Genomic DNA, 24,471 nt, shown 5'->3' with positions numbered 1-24,471 from the left:
ACAAATGGTGAAACTACAACATATTGAATATTTTTATCTAAAATGCAAATTGAAGCTGTTTGAATAAAAAAAAAAACTTTCCAGAGGCAAGTAACAACATAGAATGAAACATTTCAACCAAGGATGCTTCACATCTTCAAAACACCCCAATAATCAAAATTCACAACCGATTGAACCTCTTCGTCTTAAAGCGGTGTCGTATAAAGCGTTTACCAAATCAGGATTACTCCAGCAAGGCGTGCCCCTAATCGGAATCTTCCAAAAGCGGTCGAGCACTGTAACCCTGAAACATTCTTTGCCTAAACACACCACACTGAGAAGCCTCAGCATCCGACAGACAGATCCGACGTCTCAGCTTCTCATTTCTGAGCCACTTCAACCCTGGTGAGTAAGGACTCCAGCGTTTGGAATGGGACGAGTTCTCCCAGTCCGACTCCCGGTGCCGCTTCTTCAGCTGGAAGCGGTGCGGTGACAAAGCCAGCGCTGCCAGTGTTTGGGATGAATGATGCCGGCGGGCCTCGGCACACCCGACGCACATTCGGCTGGGGGGCCCGTTGGAGACTTTGCTCTGACACACAAACTTGTGGTAGTGCTTATTGTAATCGTCGTCCAGGTCTTTTTGGGAGTATGTGACGCAGCCCGACGCCACGGAGGAGTCAAACAAGAGGTGGCGCCAAAATGTTTTGCGGGCCGGTGGAGGGGAGCCCAAGCAGGACTTGGGGTGAAGCGACTTTTGTAGTGGTGAAGCCGAGGATCTGGAGGAGCCCAGCACATGAGCAGAGTTGGGGCTTCTGGACAAGACCTGATGAGATCTTCTTAGGCCTTCCCAGTTCACCAACCCCGCTTTTAAAGGACTCTGCCTGACAGGGAAACCACAAGCGTGAGGTTTCTCTTTAAGTTCAGTGCTTTCAGAAGCAATGCCCGCAGAAAAGAAAAGACTTTCGGAACTTTGAGACAAGTCAGAGGAGGGACCGGCCAGCTGTGAAGAACTTAGGACTTGTGGGGACAGCTGCTGCAGCTCATTGACAGCAGAAAGAGCGAGTCTTTTAGATCTCAGTGAAAGGTCCAAGGAAGAACCGAATGACCGGGATGGACTTTGGACCCACGAGGAGGTCTGCCGCTGTTCTTGGGCGTCAGCAGCAATGGCAAACCTTTTAGACCTCAGAGACAAGTCTGAGGAGGGACCAGAAGACCCTGAAGGACTACGAACACACAAGGATTGCTGCTCTCTGGTAAAAGCGTTGGAAAGCCTTTTGGCTCTCAGTGACTGGTTTGGGGAAAGACTGGAAGACTTTGAAGGACTAAAGACCCACGAAGAGAGCTGCTCTCCGGCAGCAGCACTACATACCCTTACAGACCTCAGGGACTGGTCCGAGGTGGAACCAGAAGACCGCGAAGGACTGAGAACCCGCGATGATGACTGCTCTCGGACATCAGCGCTAGAAAGCCTTTTCAATCTCAGTGACTGGTCTGAGGAGGGACTGGAAGACTGTAAAAGATTGGAAGCCTTTGAAGGACTTAGGACCCACGAGGAGGTTCGCGCTCCGGCAGTGGTGTGAGGAAAACTTTCAGATCTTAAGGAAATGTCAAAGGACATCCCCATTGAGGCATCAGAAGACCGCGAAGGACTAGGCATGCCTGAGGATTGCTGATCGCCTGCAACAGAGAGAAAAAGCCTCCTGGAGCACAAAGGCTGGTCCAAAGACACTCCCGAAGAGGTACCAGAAGACTGTGAAGGACTGAGGAAGCACGAGGACGGGGGCTCTCCCATAAGCCTTCTGGATCTTTGCAACATGTCCAAGCATGCCTCAGAGGAGGAATGAGAAGACCATGAAGGGCTGAGAACGCACAGAGATGGCATCCCACCGGTAGCGGGGACAGAAAGTCTTCTGGAGTTGAAGGACGGGTCCGGCAAAGTCCCGAAGGAGGCACTGGAAGGACTGAGGGCAAAAAAGGATGGCTGTCCATCCACAGTGAAGGTCTCGTTTAGTTCAGTCTGTTTAAATTTAGGAGATTCTGGTTCACAAGACAAGTCCACGGCCAGAAGACTTTGCTCCCTCAGAGGTGATTCGCGGCAATTCAGTCCAGGATTCTTTGTCAGTTTCTTGCACATGGTTGGTCTGTGGCTCGTGACGGCGTTGTTCATGTGGTTGCCTCTGGTGGACTGCCGACGCCACTTGTGGTACTTCCGGAGCACACTGCTCCCCATCTTGGAGATGTGCCAGCGTTGCCGCGCCCGCCCGATTCGATCGACCATGCCGGGGTAGAGCTCGGACAAAGTGCTGCCTTGACTCCTCAGGCTCAGCTCCAGCTCCTCGTCCTGGTCCTCAGGGAGGACATCCGTCTCTGGGAAGTTCCTCTGACTGCTGTTGAGCGGGCTCTGACAGGAATCCACATTTGACACTCCTGCAAAAAAAAAAAAAAAATTTAAATTTGAGAAAAAAGCAAATTTTAAAAGGAGACTTGCACAACTTTTTCTTAAAACACAACATAGCGATCACAAATTACAGCACTTTTTACCCCCTTTCTTGTCAATGAGTCAACTTTCCATATGCCCCCTTGCATCCCATTAAGTGTCATTTTTATAAACGGTTGCTCTTACCATCATCAGCATCCTCATTATCAGCAGACATCTGACAAGAATCATGCGTCTCATCGCCTCCACGATCTTGTTGCGTTCGGTCAAGCTTTGGAACATTAGAACAAAATCAAATGCAAAACATCTTTTCGTCGGGAAAATTAATTTTCTGTACAGTGTGCAGAAAGTGGACGTACCTCTGAAGTACTGGAAGAATTATGCGCTATGGGGTGGGCAAAAAAAGTAGTATTTATGAATACAACTCGTCTACCAACGTCAGATATATTTTTATATGTAATTGACCCTTACATTGTAATAGGTCATCTCGTGAATCCAACAGGCTCTGAGGAGAGATTCAACTTTATTATTTTTTAGGACTACATTGACCTGTTTTGACACATACACTACTCACAAAAGACAACAATATTTGGCTTGCAGGTGAAGTTTCATGACGAAGCTTATATGCACTAATACCTCGAAAGGTGCATTCAATTTGACTTTGTCTAAACATTTGATTGCAAATGGCAAACTTTAAATGTTTCAGTCCTTTTTGTAGCGCTTACATTTCTCTAACAATTGAACTGAGGGGCAAAAATGCACACGTTTCAGCCATCAATCAAAATCACTTTTGTGTCTTTCTGTTACTCATTCAGTCTCTGTTTCAACTTGCTGATGACACTGAGATAAGTGTCCACTTCGCTTGAGAACATCTTGTTTGATGATCAGCTTGATGAGAAGGGCTCTTTAAATACCAATTCTAAAGCAGGTAATAATTAGATTACATATTTGCTCTGGAAAGGGGAAGCTCTCCAGTATAATGACAATAAAGGGCATTCTGGTGATTAAAATGCATTTTCGCTTCATCAAGAAAAATAAACCCTTAAAGTCCAATATAACTAATTTAAAATAAGATGCATATTTAAAATTCGAAGGGTTCGCGGGAAAAGTCATTCTACTTTTTTGCACCTCTGATTGCATCGCTTTCATCTGCTTTTCAGACAGCGTCATGTAGTCCATCAAATCTTAGGGAGGAGGAGAGAAAAAAAGTGAAAACGTGCTTATCAAGAGGCTTGACGTGAACATGAACAATAAACCACGACTTACTTTTTGTGCTAGTGTGATTGAGGTCCACTTCTATCGCCGCGTCTTGACTGCGCAGTTTGGAGTACTGTTTTTTTTCGGGGTGGGAGGAAGACGAATACAAAGTTTGAAATTTGATGTGACAAGAAGAATGCGCTAACTTTGTGGCTCCGGCAAACGATAGATCGCGTTTCGTCATCAATTATTTGGAACACGCACCTTTTGTATGATTCGATGCAGAGAGCGTTTGTATGCGAGGCCGTTCAGGGCGAGTTGATGCTCCATATTTTCGTCCATTGTAACGAATTAAAAGTGAACAGTGAAGAATGGGGAAAATAAGCAGAGGAACTGGCGAAGGCGCTCTAAGTTCAAAACTAGGTCGTTATCATTGGGCGAACGGTGATTGGACGAGAGTATCTCTGGGTGCGTTCAGGTATATTCAGGAAATTAGAACGCTTTTTATAAAATATATAGAAAGTGAATTTAACACACATTTAAACGCTATTTATTGTCTTCAACATTTTAATGTAAGACAGAAAAGTAAAAAAAAAAGAAGTATACATTTCATGGGTGTCATTATTTCAAAATTCGTCTTATCATTGACGTTGATTATCGTGAGCCCTGAACGCAGCTAGTTTTCAGTCGCGAGTTTGCATTTGACGTCATCATCACGCGACAATGTTATGGCTGCGGCGCGGAACAAGACCGTCTCCATTCCTGAACCCAAGTTCGGTATTAAAAAAATATGAAAATGTATTGAAGAAATAATTGTTGTGAGGTAGCATGGAGTCCAGCGGAACTTTGCACGGGCTCGTAGCCACCACCGCCTCGGTTCACTCTCAGCGGGTGGCTGTCACGTTTGACGGCGGGTCCCCGTCAGACGATCCGGTGTCACTTCTGTACAAGGACTTAGTCGAACTTTCCAACGAACTCTGCGGCCATCTGCAGCAACATTGCAAGCACAATAACGGCGTGATAGGATTGTACTGTAGCGACGATGTCTTCATACCAGTGTGGATCCTTGGGTGAGTTCCGTAAATATGCCTTAACATGTGCGTGTAAAAAAGTGAGTAGAGAGTGCAATCTTTATTTCTTGCATTTTTGATGGAGCAGGATTCTGCAGACACCTGCTGCCTATGTGCCACTTGATCCAAGTGCTCCAGGACTTGTCTCCTCCCGGGTCATGACCAAGTGTCGCCTCAAGTTCTGTGCTGTGAAGAGCGACCTCCTGCAGGTTCCCTCCATTTATTTTTTTAGTTGATTTGCTCTATGGCAGTCATTGTAAATTGTCCGCTCTAGGATGCCAAGGAATTAGGTGCCCCCTCGTACGTGTTCCAACTGGAGACGTTCGAGGGAGAGCTGGTTGACTCCAAAGTCAATTACATTGCTGTAATCTAGCCAAGATTGATTACTCTTTCAAAGTCCTGCTGTGTAAAAGCTCGCTCATGGTACAAATTAGACTCGTTAATCAAGAAACAACTGTATAGTGGTATGTTGCTTTCCCCAAAATAATCAGACTTGACTTTCCTTTCCCATGAAGAGATTCCAGGCAGCATTCACCCAGCACATGAGCGTGGAAGTATGCGCTGTGTTGCCAAAGTTCAAACTCACTCTAGTTCGGGTCGAGCCCCCGGAGGATGTCAAACAGGATGATCAAAAAACGGAACCGTCGACATCTGTGCCCGAGCCAGGAGGAGGTTTGGCGTACGTGCTGCATACATCCGGAACGACAGGCCTGCCCAAGATTGTGCGGGTGCCACACAAGTGCATACTTCCCAACATCTTGCACATGAGGTCAGAAACAACGTGGTTTTACTGATTAATAGCAGATTGCAAATAAGGTAATAAACCAATCTAATTAAATATGTTAAAACAAATAAATCAAATTACCAGAAATAATAGTTGAATATAAAATAAATTCAAATAGTATATCGAAAATGTAACATGAAAATATGAATACAGGCGTTTGTTTTCGGTGAGTTGTGGCGACGTGGTCTTCCTGGCGTCGCCGCTGACCTTTGACCCGTCAGTAGTGGACCTTTTCCTGGCCTTGTCATCCGGGGCTCGGCTCCTCGTGGTTCCGGCCGTGCTCAAGAAAATTCCCAAGAGGCTCTGCCAGCTTCTCTTCAACCGTCACAAGACGACGCTCATGCAGGTCAGACTGCTGCCTTCAATTGTGGCTTGGTTTTCTCACTTTCTTCACCCCGCATTTGAGGATTTTGTGACTTTCTGATGCAGCTTTTTTTTTTTTCCTTCCTTGCTCAAAATTCCTTTTCTATATCCTTCCTTACGTCATCATCTTGTTTTTTGTTTTCAAGTTTTCTTGCATCCTTCTTTCCATGGCTTAGTCCTGCTTTTTTGCCTTCCTTTCTTACCGTCTACCTTTGACCTCAAACCAGTCATTTTAGTTCTTTCTTGCCTTCCTTCCTTCCTTCCTTCTTTCCTTTCCATCTCATTCCTGTACATGTCTTCTTTCCCAACCTCTTTCATTTCATCCAACCTTCCTTCCTTATCTTCCTCCTTTCTACGTCATTTTCTGTCATTCTACGACTGCCTTCATTCCTCCAAACATCCTTAATTCTTTCCTTACCTCCTTCTTTCCACCTCACACCTGCCACCTACCATCCTTTCTGCCTTCCATCCTTCATTTTTCTTTCCTTCCGTCACACCCGTCTTCATCCTTCATCCATCCTTTACCCTTCTTCCTTCTGTTGCTTAAACCTTCTTTTCAGCCTTCATTTTTTACCTTCTTCTTTTCCACTTCAGATGGGCGTTTTTTTCTTTCTTTCCTAACCTTTTTCATTTCTTTCTGCCTTCCTTCCGTCCCTTATTCTTTCTTTCCTTCGATGCCCCTTTCCTTCCTACTGAGTCCTTTTTTCCTTCCCGATCTTCTTCATTCTCTTCTACCTTCCTCCCTTCCTTCCTTCCCTCAGCTATTCTTTTTATTAATGCACCCATCCTTCCTTCTTTCACTTAAACCTGTTTTCTGCCTTCTTTCCTTCCCTTCCATTTCACCTGAGAGCCGCTTATTTCTTTTATCCTTCCCGACCTCCTTCCTTCCTACTTTTCTTTCTGCCTTACTCACAGTACCTGTAAAAAAATGTGTACAGTGTATTTAATGAAGAAGAAGAAGAAATCGAGTGTCACTCTCATGTTTCCCTTCTACAGGCCACCCCGACGCTGCTGTCGCACTTCGGTCCGCAACTCCTCCGACAGGAGGTGCTGTCGCACAGCACGTCGCTGCGTGTGCTTGCCCTGGGCGGCGAGGCGTGCCCTTCGGCATCCACGCTGAACGCCTGGCGCCACGAGGACAACACCACAGCGATGTTCAACCTTTACGGCGTCACCGAAGTGTCCTGCTGGGCCACCTGCTACAAGATCCCGCTCTCGCTCCTGCGGCGGCGTGACAGCTCCGCCTCCTCCGCCGTGCCTCTGGGGAGCCCACTGATGGGTACCAGGGTGGAGGTGAGGGACCAAGATGGTGGCGTGGTGACGGAAGGTGAAGGAGAGGTGTTCATAGGTGAGTCCGTCCTCCAAAGCTTGTTAAAAATTGTAAAGTTTTTTTACTTTTGGCATTTTATGTATTTATTTTTAAAGCATTGAACAATTCTACACCGAATCATTATTTGAATTATTCTGTTGATTATTTTTTTCAATGAAAACAAATTCTCTCCTTCATTGAATTTCCAACTGACAGTGCAGAAAATGCACAAACATCAATTCATTATGATTCAGTTCCTTGTAGGGATGGACGAGTACCAAAACATTTTACCTGTGATTTTCGTGTACGCTACCGATACCAGCCACCGATACTTAAGGCAAAAATAAAATCTTAGCTCACCTTGCTCACATTTTTGAGGCTGGGGTTTCTAGAATATTCTGCTCCCTGCACTCTTCCATGTTTCTTTATGCGGCCCTTTCTGTGGGAAAAGTTCCGATTCCCCTGAACAAGCAAGTCTTAATACCAGCTTCTTGGTGGAAGCAGGCGGTGACGAGAGGGTGTGCCTCCTGGACCACGAGGACTCAGTGGTGCCCGGGACAATGAGGGCCACGGGGGACTGGGTGGACGTGAGAGACGGGCAAATGTCCTATCGCGGCCGAAAGGACAGAAGCGTCAAGCGCCACGGCAAACGAGTCAACTTGGACCACCTGCAACAAGTAAACTCATAAACCTAAATTGTTTTTTCTACACTTTCATTGAATTGAGAGGTTTTTCTTAATTAATAATAATAATAAATAAATAATAGCAACAGATTTAACCGATTTTAATGCAGAAAAATAAATAAAATGTCTGTTTTTATTTTTTTTTATTTTTGTAAATGACATTTTTTGTTTTCATTAATTTGACGAAATTTATTCACTTAAATCGATATTTAGTGCTCCTAATATTCATTTATGTACAGATATTTCGATAATATTGGCATTTCCTCTCATTTCAGCTGTTGTCGAGTCTGCCTGAGCTGGAGTCCTGCGCCGTGTGTGTGCACAAAGACTCCCGACTACTCGCCTTTGTCGTCACCGCCTCGCCCGTTGATTCCGAAGACGTCGGGTTCCCGTCCTCTTCCGACCTGAGCAGGCACCTCCTGAAGCATCTGACTCCGTTGCTGCCCTCCTACGCCATTCCGGACACGCTGGTGCACGTCCCGGCCTTGCCTCTGACGCCTCATGGTGAGAAAAGACCAAAAATGGATTTCTTAAATATGACTTGAATGTTCATTGCTTCTTGTGTGCAGGCAAAGTGGACACGCGAGCGTTGTTGAAAATATACCAGAGGCAACGCTTGGACGTCAACCAGTCACATAAAGATGTCTCAGAACTCAAGAAAACGTTGCAAACTTTATGGCAGGTATGACAATTTTCAGCTTTCAGTGGAAATCTGCGGGACGAAACAACAAAAGTAGTAAAATATTGCAATTAAATGTGTTTTAATTGATTTTAAAAATGATCCAAAGAAGAGGCGTCTCTCAGCTCATATGCATTTAGGAGCGAGTTGCTTCATGTTCCAATTCATTTGCTCTTAATTTGAAAAGAAAGACTGTCCAAACATCCAACGTGAAACACTAATGCTATCTTAAGACAAATTTGACTCACATTGTATACTTACTCGATGTTGCTTGGGGTTCTCAGTTTCCTGCTGAATTCCACAAATATTCATATTTATTCGAACCTGTCAACAGGACGCCCTCGGTCTCGACGGGAGCGCCTCTTTGGACGAGGGCTCCCGTTTCCTCTTCGGCGGCGGCGACTCCCTGAAGGCGCTTCGTCTCTGCGAGGACGTCCTAGTCGCCACAGGAGTCAGCTCGCCTCAGCTTTTGGAGGTGTTGCTCGACGGGACTTTCGCAGACGTTCTGCGGCTTCTTGTTGCACCGGGGAAAAGAGAGCGTATTGCGGCGGAAGCGACTTCAGGGAGCGGTGACAAAAGTCCACCTTTGAAAGTGTTCAAACCAGAAAGTAATGCGACAGCGATGTGGCGTGAAGACAGAAGAGGCGTGCTGGTCCTCAACGAGCGCTGGTCCTCGGACACTGGCCGATGCGTGGACGCCTCCCCGGTGCTTCTGGAACGGGAAGGGCAGGAAGGCATCGGAACCACGGTGTTCGTCGGCTCGCACTCGCACCGGATGCAAGCTCTGGACCTGGGCAGCGGTCGCCTGCTGTGGGAGCGCGTCCTCGGTGGACGCATTGAGGCGTCCGCCGGCGTGTCTCCATGCGGACGCTTTGTGGTCGTAGGTCGGTTTTCATCCTTTTTCACCGCCGCTCCTCAACCGTCGGCGTAATGACGTTTTGTTGCACAGGTTGCTACGACGGCGGCGTGTACGTGCTTAGCGCCGACTCCGGGGAGACGTGCTGGGTCTTTGAGACAGGCGATGCCGTCAAGAGTCGCCCCACCGCCGACCCCCTATCGGGCCGTATGATGGTGGGCTCACACGATGGTTTTGTGTACGCCTTGGACCTCCAGGTGAGTTGTGACCGGAGGAGGCGTACCAAATAGTAGTGATGGGTAAATGAAGCTTCAAATCTGCTTCATGAACCAGTTGTAGTATTTTTGGACTCTCTGTTCAATATTGGGCCGAAAGCACATTGACTTGCCATTTTTTACAAGCTTTTTTTAAACCAACAGTGCCATCTACAGGACCCAAAAAGTACTACAACTGGTTCATGACGCGTTTTTGAAGCTTCATTTTCCCATCACTACAAAATCAACCAATGCTGGTAACTGGAAAAATCAATGTCCATTTTTATTTCAGGCTCAGTGTTGTGTTTGGAGGCATGACTGCGGGGGCGGGGCCGTCTTCTCCTCTCCCTACCTAGACGCCGCCCGCCGCCAACTGTACGTGGCCACGCTAGGTGGCAAGCTGCTGTGTCTCCACCCAGTATGTTTTAAAATGACTTTTGTTTTCGCAGAACAGAGTCCCCAAAAATGTGACGCTGTGTTGTTTTGTGGCGCCAGGACAGCGGCGACGTCTTGTGGTCGCACAGAAGAGACGTCCCGTTCTTCTCCTCGCCAAAATTGGGAGGTACCGGTGGCCGCGTGGCTATCGGCTCCGTGGACGGAAACATCCTCTGCTTCAGCCACGACGGCACATTGGTGAGGAAAATACCATACCATGCCACTTTTGTTTTTTTTTTTCCTAAAGATTTTCCCGTATTTGTCCCATCAGTTATGGCAGTTCCAGACAGACGGCGCCGTCTTCTCATCGCCGTGCGTCTCTTCGGACCTCAAGAGGCTGCTGTGCGGTTCTCACGACGGCCGCATGTACTGCTTGAACGCCGCCGACGGATCCTCGCTTTGGACTTTTCGGACGCTGGGCAAAGTGTTTGCCAGCCCGTGCGTTTTTGACAGCGAAATGCCAGGAGAGCTGGTGGGCGTGGCATCGACTGACGGCACCGTCTATGTCCTGGACATTCGGGACGGACGTGCACTGTGCTCACGGGCGCTTCCTGGCGAGCTTTTTTCTTCACCGGTGGTGTGCCGGCGCTCGTTGGTGGTCGGGTGTCGGAATGATTATGTGTATTGTTTACAAATGGATATCAAGCCATAATTTAGGAACTTTTTTTTTTTTATATATATAAATGCGGTATTTTAAATATATTTTGTTGGCTTTTAATGTGCAGTATCAAATTTTAATGGACTAAGTCAAGTTAAGTCATTTCAGACATATTTATTTAAATTCTTCATAACATTTTTTTTTCATTTAACAATCCCCTTCATATGTTTTTGTGGGATCCCCCCCAAAAAAGTGCAAATAATACCAAACATCTTTTTTTTTGTTACACATAACACTTGGTACACCAGCAAGGTTAGAAACAGAAGGCTCTTGTCTTACATACAGTACATATGTTGCACATGGTTACGGCAGGAAGAACATTGACCAGGGACGAAGAGGAGAAAGTGCTGATGAAGATGATGATGATGGCCTAGAAACAGGATCTACATCAGGGGTGGGCAAAATTTTGTACTCAAGGGCCACATTTGATTTTTAAAATGGACGGATTGAGACAGATTTTGTAACCAGGACATTCGTAGAAGAAAAAAAAAAGTCAAATATTTCATTGTTAATTTGAATGATTTAATACTAAAACAATGTAAAAGAAATATTTATTAAATAAAAATTAAATTTAAATAAAATTTTATATATATATATATATATATATATAATAAATAAAAAAATATTATATTACGTAATACTTTGAATTATATGATGTTGCATTAATCTGTTTGATTGTTTTATCATTTATTTATGAATAAATTTGCCAATTATTTAACACAATAAATCTGTCTTAAATTCAATAGTTTTAAATTGAATTGTAAAAAAACAAAAACAAAACAATTATCAAATGTTTTTAAGAGAAATGGTCCACATTATTTGCTGATGGCTAAATTATATTTGAATTAATTACTTGCGAGCAATTGGTTGTCACGTCCGCCTCACAGTGCAGAGGTGCAGGGTTCGATTCCTGCTCCGGCCTTCTTGTGTTGAGTTTGCATGTTCTACCCGTGCGTGCGTCGGTTTTCTCCAGTTACTCCGCCCACATTGCAAAGACATGCATGATATGTTTAATAGAACACGCTAAATTGGTGATTGTGAGTGTGACTGGTTGTTTGTCATTGCGAGCCGTGCGATTGGCTGACAACCAGTTGAGAGCGAACCCCGCCTACCGCTCATTGACAGCTAGGATCGGCTCCAGCACACCCTCGACCTGACCTTTGTGAGTTTAAGCGCCTTAGATAATGAGTGCATAATTACTTGTGTCTAATTATGTTAAACGTTGCTCCTTTTCTTGGGTTATTAAATACCCATTTATTATAATTCATTAAACAATTATTTAATCAAATCAAGTGAAAAATTCCCAATGATGCGTGAAATGCTAAATTAATGCAAAAAAAAAAAAATATAAGACTCTTAATCATGTAAAATAACAATAAATTCATTAACCAATGATAGGGGTGGGGGGTGGCTCAATTATTAATATATCTTAGAAGACTCTTGACGGTACAAAATAAAAAAAAATAAATACAGTTGGCCAGATGTAAGAACATGGCCCGAGTGCCATACTTTGCCTACCCCTGATCTACGCTGTACAGCAAGCAGGAAGTGACCGGAAGCCGAGTGTGTGTATCAAGTCCCCACAATTCCGCCGCGGTCACAGTGGAAATAACACTGCTAGCCCTTTTAAGAGACCCTTAGTGACTCTTTCACATCTTCACCTCGTCATTGGAGGGCGCTGAGTATTTACAATCCCCGTGATTGGCTACAATAGGAATCAAAATGGGTATTGGTGTGTTAGCCGCATGCTTGCAACCTTTACATATTATAATATTTGTATATTTGAATGCAGCCAAGTGTGATGGGAGTCGTTGTGCAGTGGTGTGGTCTCTCCATGCAGAGCTGGTGCATGTGTTGTGGAGTGGAGTGCAGCGGCCCCCAACTTTTTTTTTTAACATTTTTTTTAGCCCCGCGGACCGGAAGCAATATTTTGAAAGGAATTAAAGTGACTTACAAGTTAAATTTGTTATTTAAATTCATTTTTTCCATTTATTAATCTGTTTTTATTAATCACTTTTTTTTTTCAATGGTCATCAAAATGTGTTTTGCTGGACAATACGCCAGATCAATCAAAAACAGAACTATGAACCATGTTAAAAAAAAAAAACCAGCAGGGTCTTATTTGCATGCTGTCTACTTTGTTGTTTTGGTCGTTGCAGAAAACCATGTTTAACAATAAATGGGATGTTGGAAATTGAAGCTAAAATTTCATCCATATAAGAATAAACTTGACCAACAGATTTTAGGCTGGACTGCTTCTGTGTTTTTCTTTAAAGTTTCTTTTGTCTTATTTGGCATTTTCATATTCCTGAAGAAGTCACATTCATTTTTCTAAGTTTAATTATCTAACGGGCTATCTTTTTTATAACTGTATCAGGCAGCTGCAAAAGTTTTCCGACGCTAATGATCAACAAAATCTTTTTGTTGGGTGCCAATACGCCACGGAACGGTCCCGGTCCACGGCCCGGAAGTTGGGGACCGCTGATATAGTGAATTGGAGGGTTGCTGGTGGGTTTGTTATTTGATGATCTGGGGACAGTCACTCCAGGCTTTGGCCTTTCGCTTGGCCAGCGCCAGCCAAGCGGGCTCCGTGGACACCTGGGATGAGTCCATTCCCGGGAAACGTTTGGACACCTCCTTGACAGCAGGGGGCGACGGCGTCGAGTCAGCGATTTCCACTGACAAGTTTAAAGGTTAAAAGAAAGAGTTGAATCGGTACATTTCCTTTTACAAAGTCTTTTTCTTTTTCTATTTAAGTACAGTAGAGAGTGTCGAACTTTTGCCAGCGGTGCATACCAGTGACGGAGCTGGGAAGCGTGTTGGCTTTCTTCAGCTGCTCTCGCCTCTCGAACCGTCCCAGCAGGCTGTCTGGTCTCTTGGGACCTTCCGGTGTCTGAGCTTTAGAAACCGTGCTGACGCTCCCGCTTCCTCCTCGGCTCTCTGTGGGGCTAATTGTCATCGCTAAGCCGACCTGAAGACCGATATGTGCAAAGATGAGGACATTCAGTACAAATAAAGAATGAGTACAAAAAAATTGGAAATGTCACATAAAGTGTAATCACTGTACGTAAGGTAGTATTCATGTGAAGGACGTGTGCCTTTAAGAGGCGTGGCCTAGTGAGTGACGTCAGGATCTGGAGTAGCGTTGGCCTGGAAAGTTTTCGTGGAAGCGTCTGGGACGTGAGTTTTGGCCTTCTGCAGCTTTTTTTGAACGCTATCTGATGTTTTTTTTTGTTTTTAGCCGCGGACACGAATAGTGCCGGTTGCCTCCTGGTCGCAAACGGTGCGACCGTGTACAGACTCAACTCACACTGTCTCGCTCACGGGCTTGCTTTTCGGCCAGCTTGGCTTCCCGATGGCTGCGACGCTCGTCGCGGTTCTGCTGCTGTTCCCGGAATCCTTTCTGCTTCTGCAGCGCCAGCGTGATCCACAGGGGGCCCGCCTCCTTCTCCTGGATCCTGGCGCTGTCCAGGGAGTGCCTGCTCTGAAGCGATGGTTTCTCTGTAGGAACAAAGAAAAAAAACGCCAAAGCAATTTGGAACGGGGACAGCTATCTATCAATCAAGGACGGTCTCTGTAAGCCGTACATTTACAAGACCTATGTGGACTAGGTGACTCTGACCTCTCTTGATGAGCTCTGTCTTCCTGTCCACTTTCTCCCTCCAGGGAATGTTGATGGATGGGAAGAAAGATCTTTTCTCCTTGGGCTCCTCTTCACATTGGCCTTGGTTGCCCCGCTGCAGCTGGCCGACTGCCGTTGGATGACTCCGGCCACCCGAGTCCTCAGTCTCGTCGTGGCTCACTTTAGGTAGCGGCGACGGAGGAGGTGTGGGAACTCCCTCGGCGGGTTTGGGCGAGGCGTGGTGTCTGCGGTAAAGCGATGGCTTGGAAGGTACGTGGTCCCCGTCGCATCGCAGCGTGGGGCTGGGGGATTTGCCTGAGTCAGCCCTTGGGATCACAGGGGAGGCCGAGGCGAGGGAGTACTTGGCTTCTCTCTGAGGTGACGCTGGACTGGATCGGTCGGAAAAGACTGGCGAGGCGTCGGAATCCAGCTCGATGGGGGTTAGGGGTGAGGGGACGCCGTCAAAGCTGTCTCCGGCACTGTAGCGCTTCTTTCGTTTCTCCATGGACTGCTCACTGTGGAACCGGAGTGAGTAGTTGGTCCTCCTCAGCTTGATTCCAAACGGTGAAGGCGTCTCCTCGCCGTCGCAACTCGGTTCGTCAGCCTCCACCGTGCTTTCGGGGTCCGCCGACACGCTACGATCCCGAGCCTTCCATTCAGGCCCTTCACCCTTGGCTCCAGGGCTCGGAACGAGGAAAGACGGGAGATCTTTGGCAAACACGCACTCATCCGCCGCTCTTTCTGCAACGCGGACATTCTTATTCGTCCTGTTCTGAGCTCTTCGGCTTGCGGCGGGCGAGGCAGAAGCAGACGCGTCGGACGATGCCGCATCCTCTACCGGTTTAGCATCCGCCATGCTGGAACTGGAGCACTCCGAATTCCTTTTGGGATCTCCAAATTTTTTCTTGGCAGGCGTGATGGAGAACTTGCCGCTGGCAGACATGGACATCCGCAACTGCGTGTGGGCAAACTCTTGCTGGTCTTCGTGGCTGGCTTGAGGTTGACTCCTGCTTGGGTCTGGGTACTCAGCGCCCTCCTCCACACCCTTAAATATCTTGGACCTGATGGTGGCCCACTCAGCCAGGATGGCTGCACCAGCCGGATCGATCTCCGTGGACTCAGAGAGGGATTTCGTCTTTGACGATTTGCGGTCCGGCGATATCTTGGTGCTGGCGGGCGGCGTTCCCTGGGCTTTCCGGTCCTCATTGAGACCGAGAAGGGACTTGCAGGCGGCGTCCCTGATCTGGTCCAGATTGACGGCAGGGCCGCACAACTGCGCGCCAGTCACCAAGATGGCGGTGTGGGGGACGTACGGAGAAGTCTGCCGGTTGGGGGAGTCCGGTACGTCGGATGAGGACTTGCTGCCTTCTACTGAATCGACGGTGGCTCCGTGAAGGGCAGACGTTGCCGTCACAGGCGTGAGGTTAACCTTCGGGAAGAGGATTTCTTTTTCGCCGGAGGAAACTTGAAAGGAGAAAGGCCGCTGCCGCTCTTCCATCTCCTTCCAGCGAAGCTCCTCGGCTCTCCTCTTCATCTCCTGAGCATTCGAGCAACCGTCCGCCTCGTCTTCCGACATTTTCTTCAGCTGTTCCTCCGATTCACGTTTGCGCTTCTCTTGGATCTCCCGCAACCTCTGCTTTTCTGCTTCCTTCTTCTTCCTCTTCTTGCTCCGCTCTTCCTCCAAATGTAGTCGCTGAGCATCGAGCTCCTGTTGCCTCCTTGCCTCCTCTTCCTCCTTCCTTCTTTGCTCCGCCCTCAGCCTCCTTGCCTCTTCCTCTTTGCGCTCCTTGTCCTCCTTGTGCCTCGTCTCCTCTTCGTTCCTCAATCGTCTCTCCTCTTCCTCGCGGAGCCTCCTTGCTTCTTCTTCCTCCTCGTGCCGCTTGCGACACCGCTCTTCTTCTTCAATCCTCAGTTGCTCTGCTCTCTGCCTTCTCTCCTCTTCCTCCAGCTCCCGCTTCCTCTTCATTTCTAATCGTTCCTCTTCAACTTTGTGCTTTTTGAACGTTTCCAGGGACTCTTCGGCGGACGATCTGCGGCGGTGCTCGGCGGACACCCCCGCCACTTCTTGGTCTTCCTGCACCACGCCAGGGATGGAAACTTCCTGGGGGTCCTAAGGATGCATAAGTATGGTTAGTTTCCGATGGTATTTCGGGCTACAATGGTGGCTATGTTCTCGGAAAAAAACTCGGAAGGATGACGTGGACCCAAATGTTTGTGGTGTAAAATGATATTTGTTCACCTGCGTGAAGCGCCGATGCTTGCGTGACACCCTCTGATTTTTGGGTTTGACGGACAGTTTATGCTTGGCGGCGGTGTTGTCCAGGAGCGATGCTGACTGCGGAACAGCGTCCAGGTTGACTGACTCGATGGTACCGCCGGGTGGGAGGACTCTTTTGGACCTGGGGGACTTAACAGGGGTGCCATGTGATCTTGCTTGAGGGACCACTTGGACCTGGATAAAAAATAAATCCAAAATGGATTTCGGACTTCATAACCCAACAGGGCGTGAAACTGAAGTGTTGTCAGCATTACCGTCGGCTCCGCTTTTGCAGGCTCCATTTCGACCTGCGCCGTCACCCTCAGAGGACTCTGTGGAGCCTCCTCCTCGTCTGAACTCCCCTCATCCCCTTCGCTTCGTCTCAGAGAAGGGGGCCTCTGGCCGAACTTGATCGTCTGCGCTATCTGCTTCTGCGTGATCAACAGGGTAACATTTTCAATATGGTATGAAGAGAACACCTCTGTGTATCTCACTATCGTCAATCAAGGATCCCATGTATTGTTGCGGGTTTGGAGACCATCGGATTTCGCATTTCAAAACAGCACTACAGAAACTGCAAAAACCACGCCCCATTCAAGGCGTTGATGTACTTTTCTTTGCCCTCGCCCAGGGCGGGTTGAGAAATTTGTGCTTGGACGCCTCACCTGCAGATTTTTCACTTTGTCTGAAACGTTTTCTTGGGACATGGCGTGATCCTGCTTGGCCGACTCCTCCGGGATGAAGATGCTGTCGTGCGAGAGGGCTCGAGACCCGACGGGATTCAGATCCCTGTGGACAGTGGGATCACAACCTTGTCGGAACAGTCTGCTTTGAAATTCAAATCGATTTTGCTCGACGAATAGATCTATAATGCATCAAAATGAAAAAAAATGTTCCATCTGGCTCCTTCAAGCTGCTTACACTAAAGCTTTGTCAACCTGAGCACGTTTATCCAACTGTTGTTCCTGCTCGAGGTGCTACTCCAGTGCTGAAGACAGAACACACGGTTCTGAATACGGAGGGGGGCGATGAGCATTTCCTACTCTGACTGTCTCTCAGAGTCCTCACAAGTCACCAGCAACACACGAACACTCGATATTAACTTAACTAATGGTCCGACATTTTAGCATGATCCCTCCAAACCTTTTCATCCTTTTTGCTGATTGGTTGCATAAAGGCAGCTTGTTAATGGACGATCTGAACACTTTCACTTTTCAGGAAAGGATCAACGAGTAGAGTGTACCTTAGACTTTGACTGGCGTTCTCGTCGTCGGACACAACTCCATTGCACACCTCCCCGGTGGAGAAACTGGCCTTCAGTTGCGCCCCATCAAAGCCCAACTGGACCTCCCTCTTCTGCTTCTTCTTCCCAAAGAGGCGTCTGAAGGGCTGGAACTTGCCCTGTCGCCTTCGCTTCTCTGCCGGTGAGAAGAAAAAAGAGCCAAGTGATAACCACACAGTATAATCTTTTTTTTTTTTATACCTCCGGCCAGATAATGATCAAGGGAGGCGGGCCTTTGCGGAACGTGTGATTTTTGAATGAGTGACGGATGAATGACATGAAAACAGAAAGTGATAACGAGTTGACTTGTTCGGAAGAGAATATAATGCGCGAGGGGATTGGGAGGGGGGCGGGGGGGGGGCAATCCCCATGCAGCGAAACAGGGCGAGCGAAGCAGCGGATAGCACGTCTCTAATCTGATGCGGAACCAGTGGTACTTCCGTAATGCTCGATGATGTCATCATATCACCGCCGTTTGAGAGGAACGCTGCTGCCACAACCATAAAATATGTTAATAAGTCATGAAATCATTTTATGGACGCCTTTGATAGCGCTGCAGTGTGCACAATTTCCTTTGTCAGGTTCGACAGTCAGTATTCTATTGAGTCCTACTTTTAAACTAATTTACCTGTTGTAAATATTGAGGAGCGATTTTATTTTTAATCCACCGGATTTGTCATAGGGCAAATTGACTCATTAATAAGTTAATAAAGTCATTTTTCTTTCGGTACAAATCATGTTTTGCTTAGCTAGTGTTAATTCACATTTACAAAGAAAATTTGATCCAACTTTTTTTGGGCATAAAAAAATGGTTATTTTGGAAGAAAATGACCCAAAGTTGGGTCAGATAGACCCAATAAGTGGGTCAGTTTTGTTTGACCAAAATTGGTTTATTTTTGACTCAGCAGTTTTAAAGATTCCTCAATAACCCTGCATTGCTGTACCCAGCACTGGGTTAGCTATTTCACCCAATTTGGGTTACTTTCAACCCAGCGGTTTTTAAGAGTGTATTGTGGTCAGGGGGTTGCGTGCCTCAATGATTCAGCAGGAGCTTCGTCTTTAGGTGAGACACCCAAGATGGGCACATCTTTAGGTTGGGGTCTGACACGACTCAAAACCTAATCCCACAAAGAAAACCCTATGCTAAAAAAATATGCTGGCACATGATTTGTAAGCATGATACCCCTCCATATTTCTTCCTCTCTCTCTCTCTCTCTCTCTCTGGCCTACGAAACAAAGACCTTAATGCACCGCCAAGGGCCCGCTCACACACTCATGCGTGAAATGAGAAAGGACCAGCCACTCTTCCTTCATGCTTGCTCGCTCACTGTGTTTGACACCCCCCCTCCCCCTACTCCCGGAGCCTCCTGCCGGTTCCTCACGGTGGACAGACATCTGATGCAGCCAATCAGGTAGAGGTTCAGCTAGCCCGAGGGAAGCAGGCGGGAAACCAGCGGGAGACTTTCGTTTGCACCTAAGTGTCTCCTACAAGATTCAAAACCACCACAAGCAGCAAAAGTCCAGCTCTTGCGTCACTTCAAAGCACACCATGCAGCTCTAAAAGAGACAGTGGCACCGGGGGAAAAAAAACCAACACTGTCTCTTTAAGAGATTTTGGGTCCTTTTTACCTGTGCCTTTGTATTGCTCTAAAAGCATGCCCGGCTCGGTTTCCGTGGCGCCCGTCGCCATGGTCGCACCACAGCACCCCTCGGCTGCGGCGAGATGAAGGAAGCGTGGGAATTTACTGTACTGCAAATGGATGTGATGGGTATTTTTTCAATCAGTAATGTCACGGTATGCAACTACGTGCAGCTGGAAAGAAGGAAGGGAGATGGTGGCGTGAAGGAAGGAGGGAATGTAGGAAAGATGATGTTGGAGGAAGGATACAAGGATTGTTCGAAAGGAAGGAAGAAAGGTAACAAGGATGTAAGAAAGGAAAATTGAAGGTAGGAAGGAGGGTTGAATGCAGGTAGGAATGTCGGAAGGAACAACATGCAAGGTATGGGAGGGAGGAGAGAATGAAGAAACACAGGAAGGAAGGAAAGAAAAAAGGACAGAAGGAAGGCGACAAAGGCGTGGAAGGAAATTATTATGCAAGGAAGGTAAGAAGGAAGGAAGGAAGGAAGGAAGTAAAGAAGGAAGGAACAAAAGAAAGAAAGAAAGAAAGAAGGAAGGAATGAAGGAAGGAATTAAAGAAGGAATGAAGGAACAAAAGAAAGAAAGAAAGAAGGAAGGAATGAAGGCAGGAAGGAACGAAGGAAGGAAGGAATGAAATAAGGATGAAGGAAGAAAGGAAGGAAGGAAGGAATGAAGGAAGGAATGAATGAAGAGAGGAAGGAATGAAGGAAGGGAGTAAGGATGCAAGGAAGGAATGAAGGAAGGAAAGAAGGAAGGAATTAAATAAGGATGAAGGAAGGAAGGAAGAAAGGAAGGAATGAATGAATGAAGGAAGGAATGAATGAAGAGAGGAAGGAATGAAGGAAGGGAGGAAGGAAGGAAGAAAGGAAGGAAGGATTGAATGAAGGACTAGTCTCTCTATATTGCGGATATTATGATAAATATCATAAAAGAATATGAAGAGAAAAAAGATCAAAAGTTTGCTTGTAAAACACAATATAGTGTGTGTGGGTGGGTGGGGGTTAACACCATATTCCAATTTGGAATACGGCTGCAACAAAACTCAATGAAAAATGTAACAATGTGAAGCAAAAGCACTTTCCAGATGCATCGGAAGTGACACAACTGGTCTTCCAAAACAAAACAAAAAAAAATACCCTCATGTGGCGAATCGTTAGCCGCAGATGAGATGGGAGAAAGCGCGGCGAGCCGCCATGCGTGCCGTACGCAAAAAGCATCGCCAAGCTTGGCTTCGGCGCATCGCCCGGCAGCTGCCGGCGGCCACAGCCAGCAGCAAAAGAGCAGCGGGACGTTTTTTTTTGCCAGACGGACGTCACGGTTTTACCTATTTGGGCCGCGCAGCTCGACAGCGCCGCGCACCACTGCAGTAAAACCTTAGGGAACATGGGCGGGCTCGTTTGCAAACTTTTGAGGCCCACGGACGCCTCGGAGGCCTCTGCGACTGCGACGGCTTGGTAGGAGGGAGGAAACGGTCACAAGAGACATTTTGTTAGGATTACGGCTCACATGGGACATGATGGTGGCATGGAGGGTGGGCATGGAAGGGGGGTGGAAACTGAAGCAAAAATTATTCGAATAATAATAATTAAAAAAATCATAATAATAATAAAATCATAATAAAATTAATAATAAAATTAATAAATAATAATAATAAATAATAAATTTAAAAAAATAATAAATTTTTAAAAAACTCCACTTGTTGTACTTTCTAACAGCAGTTAACCAGCGTTCGCAATTTTTTTTTATACTCTCCCATATGCTTTAAACTTTAAAAACTCTTTCTAAACCCAATAAAAACAGTTTTCAAATGACGAATGCCTAAGCTTCGTAATCGCAGGCAGTTTTATCAGAACCGCCCAACATGGCTTCATTCAGAGAAGCGCAAACAACAACAATGGAGGCTTTTTCCCTCCGATGGCCCCCCCACTCCCCTTTCCGGTTTGTTTTTATTGTACTCGGAGGGTGGGGGGGCTCATGCACTTGGCATCCAATAGTCGCAAACATCCTGCATGACAGTCCGGACCGAGTCGTGAACGATGTCGTCGATTATTTTTGGCGGCGTGTCGCCGCGTATCGCATGACATGAGATTTTCCACTCGGCGGTTAAGCGGAGCGCTGGAGTGTGTAAAGAACTAAGCAGTCTCCGGATGCACAAAACAAACGGGAAAAAAATGAGGAAAGTAGAAGATGTAAAGAGATCTTAAGGATTTTGAGGTTTGAGGTATTTAATAACACAAAAAAAAACAAAACGTCATCTTACCGTGCAGCTGTACGTGCAAGGTCTATCTGGGGAGTGTTCCACCTGCCTGCTGTCACTGTGGAACGAGGACGTCACCTGGAGTCAGGTATCACAGGCAGTGACGTTTGCTTGTGTGTGTGTGTGTGTGTGTGTGTAGTTTTTATTTTGTTTCGACTATTGCTTTGGAAACTTCATTTTAATTCATTTTAAGAGCAGGTTTGTTCGTTTTTATTTTGGTCTAAAAAGCTTCGGTTTAGTTGAGTTTTTATTAGTTTTAGTATTAGTTTTATTGAATGAAGATTAAAAAAAAGGGTCACTGAGTGTTGCGGAATATTTACACGGTAATTCTCAAACATTTGTTCGGCTTTCCTTCTTCTGTATGGATGTATAGCAAGAGCAAAAATAAAGACAGTTAAAATGAACAAGAAAAGTTCATATTTTCACTTTTTTTTTTTTAGTTTTATAAAAGTCAGATGTAGTTTCAGTTAGTTTCAGTTTATTTTTTTTGCAGTATTTTTGTTTTTATTTAATTTTGTCAAATGTGTTTTCAATTTTAGTTGTAGTTGTTTATTGTTACGTACAATGACGTTCGTGCGTGTGTGTGTGTGTGTGTGTGTGTGTGTGTGTGTGTCGTCCACTGTACAGTGCTCAAGACTTCATCGTCTCATATTGTAGCCAGTCAGCTGATCTATTTCTTTCTGTGTGTTCCGAGCGTCCTGAGGAGGCACAAAGTGACACTTTGTCTGGCAGCTGGAAAGGCACCGTGCGTCGGAACAGAAGGGCATTCATCCTTCGCATCGGCCTCACGCACACAAAGCCGTCGGTTGTGGACAAACTTGCGCTTGTGTGTTTGATGATGTGGCACACCACAATTCCTAATTTACACCTCTGGAAGTGCGACTATGCTTGTTGTTTTCCTCGTATTGTGGTCAGGAGAGATGATTTTTCATTAAATTGAGTATATAATACATATGTGAAAAAAATGCTTATTTAATTTAGTTAATTGAGTTAAAAAAAACTAAAAAGAAGGGGGAAAAGGAGGCCTTTATTTGAGGTGAAGCGCTTACATTACTTTTAAGACATTCGTTACTACGACAACGGGGGGGGATTAGGGGGTTGCCACTAGATACTTGGCAATGAAGAAGTCAATTTTACACAATACGGGACGTCTCCATCACAGCAACGAACAGCTTTGAATGACATCTAAAGGAAAGTGATTTTGCATCACGTTGAATATATCCTTCGATTTTTTTTTTTTTAATTCTGATTTTCCACCACATAACGGAATGCGTCGCTTTTGTTGTGATTGGAGAGAGCAGCGAGGCACAAAAGTTGCGTGCGACACAGCTGTCTCCCATTTGAGCAGGATAGAAAACAATGAAGGGTTCCTGGGCTCGCTTGTATGGAGTTTGCATGTTCTCCCCGTGCCTTTGTGGGTTTTCTCCGGGTACTCCGGTTTCCTCCCACTTTTCAAAAACATGCATGGTCGGTTGATTGGACACCCTGAATTTTCCCGAGGTGTGTTTATGAGCGCAAGTGGTTTGTCTTTGTGTGCCCTGCAATTGGCTGGCAACCAGTCCAGGGTGTACCACGCCTACCGGCCAAAGACAGCTGGGATAGGCTCCGCCCAATTCATCTGCGCTTGCCGTTTTAATTTGTTTTTACAATTGCACAACTGCTAGCCCCGTAGATAACCCACCCCACCCCACCCCACCCCTTCCTTGTGTTCAAGCATCTGTACCTGCAGGTCTACATCAGCCTGCATCGTGCAGACGGCTGTGCACTACTGCAATACACTCACACACACACACACACACACACACACCTGCTCTTGGGCGTCGTAGCACAACAATCCGAGCTGGGTTTTACATAACTCGACAATAAATGTAAGAAATAAATATGCAGTGAGCAGTTTGTCTACCAGTGCTCCATAAATGCAACAACTCGGAGCATGTCATCGTCATCCTGCCACCGCAAGACAGTATAATGCAGCATCGACTATTAATAAAACAATCAATAAAAAAAAATGCGTGATTCCATTTTCAGCAGGGTGGGTGTGAGCGAGAGAGGAGGGGTGAGGAGGGGGGGGTGTTGCAACCATCGGCCTTCCAAACCTCCACATCTCCAAAATGATGCATTGTCTCTTGGACAAGCAGACGTCACTAACAAAAAAAAAAGGCGTGAATCAAAAAGGAAAGCTTTTAAATGGCAGAATCGTGGCTACGCGCCACGCGTGGACTGCACGACAGAACGAAGAATGTGGCTTTTTTTTTTTTTTTTTGGTTTGCGTTGAAATAGCCGTGTGGATGCTTTGGCAAAACACACATTCGCACACGCGCGCGCGCGCGTACACACAACACACCCAAAGCGGTTTGGCAATTAGGCCCGCGCACAAGGGCGTCCAAATTGCACGTTTTGACGCACGTTGCGCGCGCCCGCGTAAGGCAGGGAGGATGAATGGAGGGATGGAAGGAGGTATGGAGGTGTGGAGATGCGCTGACAAGGTCATCACACGACGGGGAGAAAGCGAGAAGACTCACGCACGGCGATCGCGTGGTGGTTCCTTCCTGTTCTGTCTTCGACCCTTTTGTTGCCGCCGAGGATGAGGATGAGGATGAGGATGATGATGATGCGCGTACCAGACAGCGAGAAGCACGCACACGCACAGCTGCACGCGCCTGAAGGAGAGGAGGAGGGTGTGGTGGTGCACATGAGAGAGGTAGAATGA

General features: G+C 46.5%; 3 protein-coding genes across 10 annotated transcripts; 1 reads left to right on the top strand and 2 right to left on the bottom strand.

Annotated features, from left to right (window-relative positions):
* Nucleotides 1-66: 66 nt before the first annotated feature.
* Nucleotides 67-4,184, bottom strand: hjurp (Holliday junction recognition protein). Its single transcript, XM_088313000.1, has 7 exons — nucleotides 3,878-4,184; nucleotides 3,683-3,746; nucleotides 3,545-3,600; nucleotides 2,888-2,921; nucleotides 2,776-2,801; nucleotides 2,603-2,687; nucleotides 67-2,406 (listed from the first exon to the last, which is right to left on the bottom strand). The coding sequence occupies exons 1-7, from the start codon at nucleotides 3,953-3,955 to the stop codon at nucleotides 245-247; spliced, it is 2,505 nt and encodes an 834-aa protein (XP_088169126.1). The 5' UTR covers nucleotides 3,956-4,184; the 3' UTR covers nucleotides 67-244.
* A 141-nt stretch (nucleotides 4,185-4,325) lies between these two features.
* aasdh (aminoadipate-semialdehyde dehydrogenase) lies at nucleotides 4,326-12,815 on the top strand. 4 transcript variants are annotated; one of them, XM_088313865.1, is made up of 13 exons: nucleotides 4,326-4,683; nucleotides 4,772-4,892; nucleotides 5,199-5,452; nucleotides 5,621-5,813; nucleotides 6,827-7,178; nucleotides 7,644-7,816; nucleotides 8,098-8,326; nucleotides 8,392-8,504; nucleotides 8,836-9,385; nucleotides 9,451-9,614; nucleotides 9,904-10,029; nucleotides 10,107-10,244; nucleotides 10,318-12,815. In XM_088313865.1, exons 1-13 carry the CDS (start codon nucleotides 4,442-4,444, stop codon nucleotides 10,696-10,698), a joined length of 3,036 nt encoding a protein of 1,011 aa, XP_088169991.1. In that variant the 5' UTR covers nucleotides 4,326-4,441; the 3' UTR covers nucleotides 10,699-12,815. The 4 variants fall into 4 exon arrangements, with proteins under 4 accessions (XP_088169991.1, XP_088169992.1, XP_088169994.1 ...); XM_088313866.1 differs by having other exon boundaries at nucleotides 9,904-9,986; nucleotides 10,066-10,244; nucleotides 10,318-10,744; XM_088313868.1 differs by having other exon boundaries at nucleotides 9,904-9,986; nucleotides 10,318-10,582.
* Nucleotides 12,805-24,439, bottom strand: cracd (capping protein inhibiting regulator of actin dynamics). Of its 5 annotated transcripts, XM_088313861.1 has the most exons (11): nucleotides 24,284-24,380; nucleotides 21,765-21,819; nucleotides 20,829-20,954; nucleotides 17,827-18,001; nucleotides 17,249-17,372; nucleotides 16,859-17,014; nucleotides 16,566-16,778; nucleotides 14,327-16,436; nucleotides 14,015-14,205; nucleotides 13,501-13,675; nucleotides 12,805-13,382 (listed from the first exon to the last, which is right to left on the bottom strand). In XM_088313861.1, the coding sequence occupies exons 3-11, from the start codon at nucleotides 20,887-20,889 to the stop codon at nucleotides 13,222-13,224; spliced, it is 3,366 nt and encodes a 1,121-aa protein (XP_088169987.1). In that variant the 5' UTR covers nucleotides 20,890-20,954; nucleotides 21,765-21,819; nucleotides 24,284-24,380; the 3' UTR covers nucleotides 12,805-13,221. The 5 variants fall into 5 exon arrangements, with proteins under 5 accessions (XP_088169987.1, XP_088169988.1, XP_088169986.1 ...); XM_088313862.1 differs by lacking the exon at nucleotides 21,765-21,819 and having other exon boundaries at nucleotides 24,288-24,412; XM_088313860.1 differs by lacking the exon at nucleotides 21,765-21,819 and having other exon boundaries at nucleotides 24,284-24,400.
* Nucleotides 24,440-24,471: the final 32 nt, after the last annotated feature.

This window comes from Idiotropiscis lumnitzeri, chromosome 13, assembly GCF_059441095.1.
Source record: "Idiotropiscis lumnitzeri isolate Australia: NSW breed Sydney's pygmy pipehorse chromosome 13, RoL_Ilum_1.0, whole genome shotgun sequence".
NCBI lineage: Eukaryota > Metazoa > Chordata > Actinopteri > Syngnathiformes > Syngnathidae > Idiotropiscis > Idiotropiscis lumnitzeri.
Note: the sequence above shows the minus strand (reverse complement) of the source record. Positions and strands in the feature narration are given on the sequence as shown.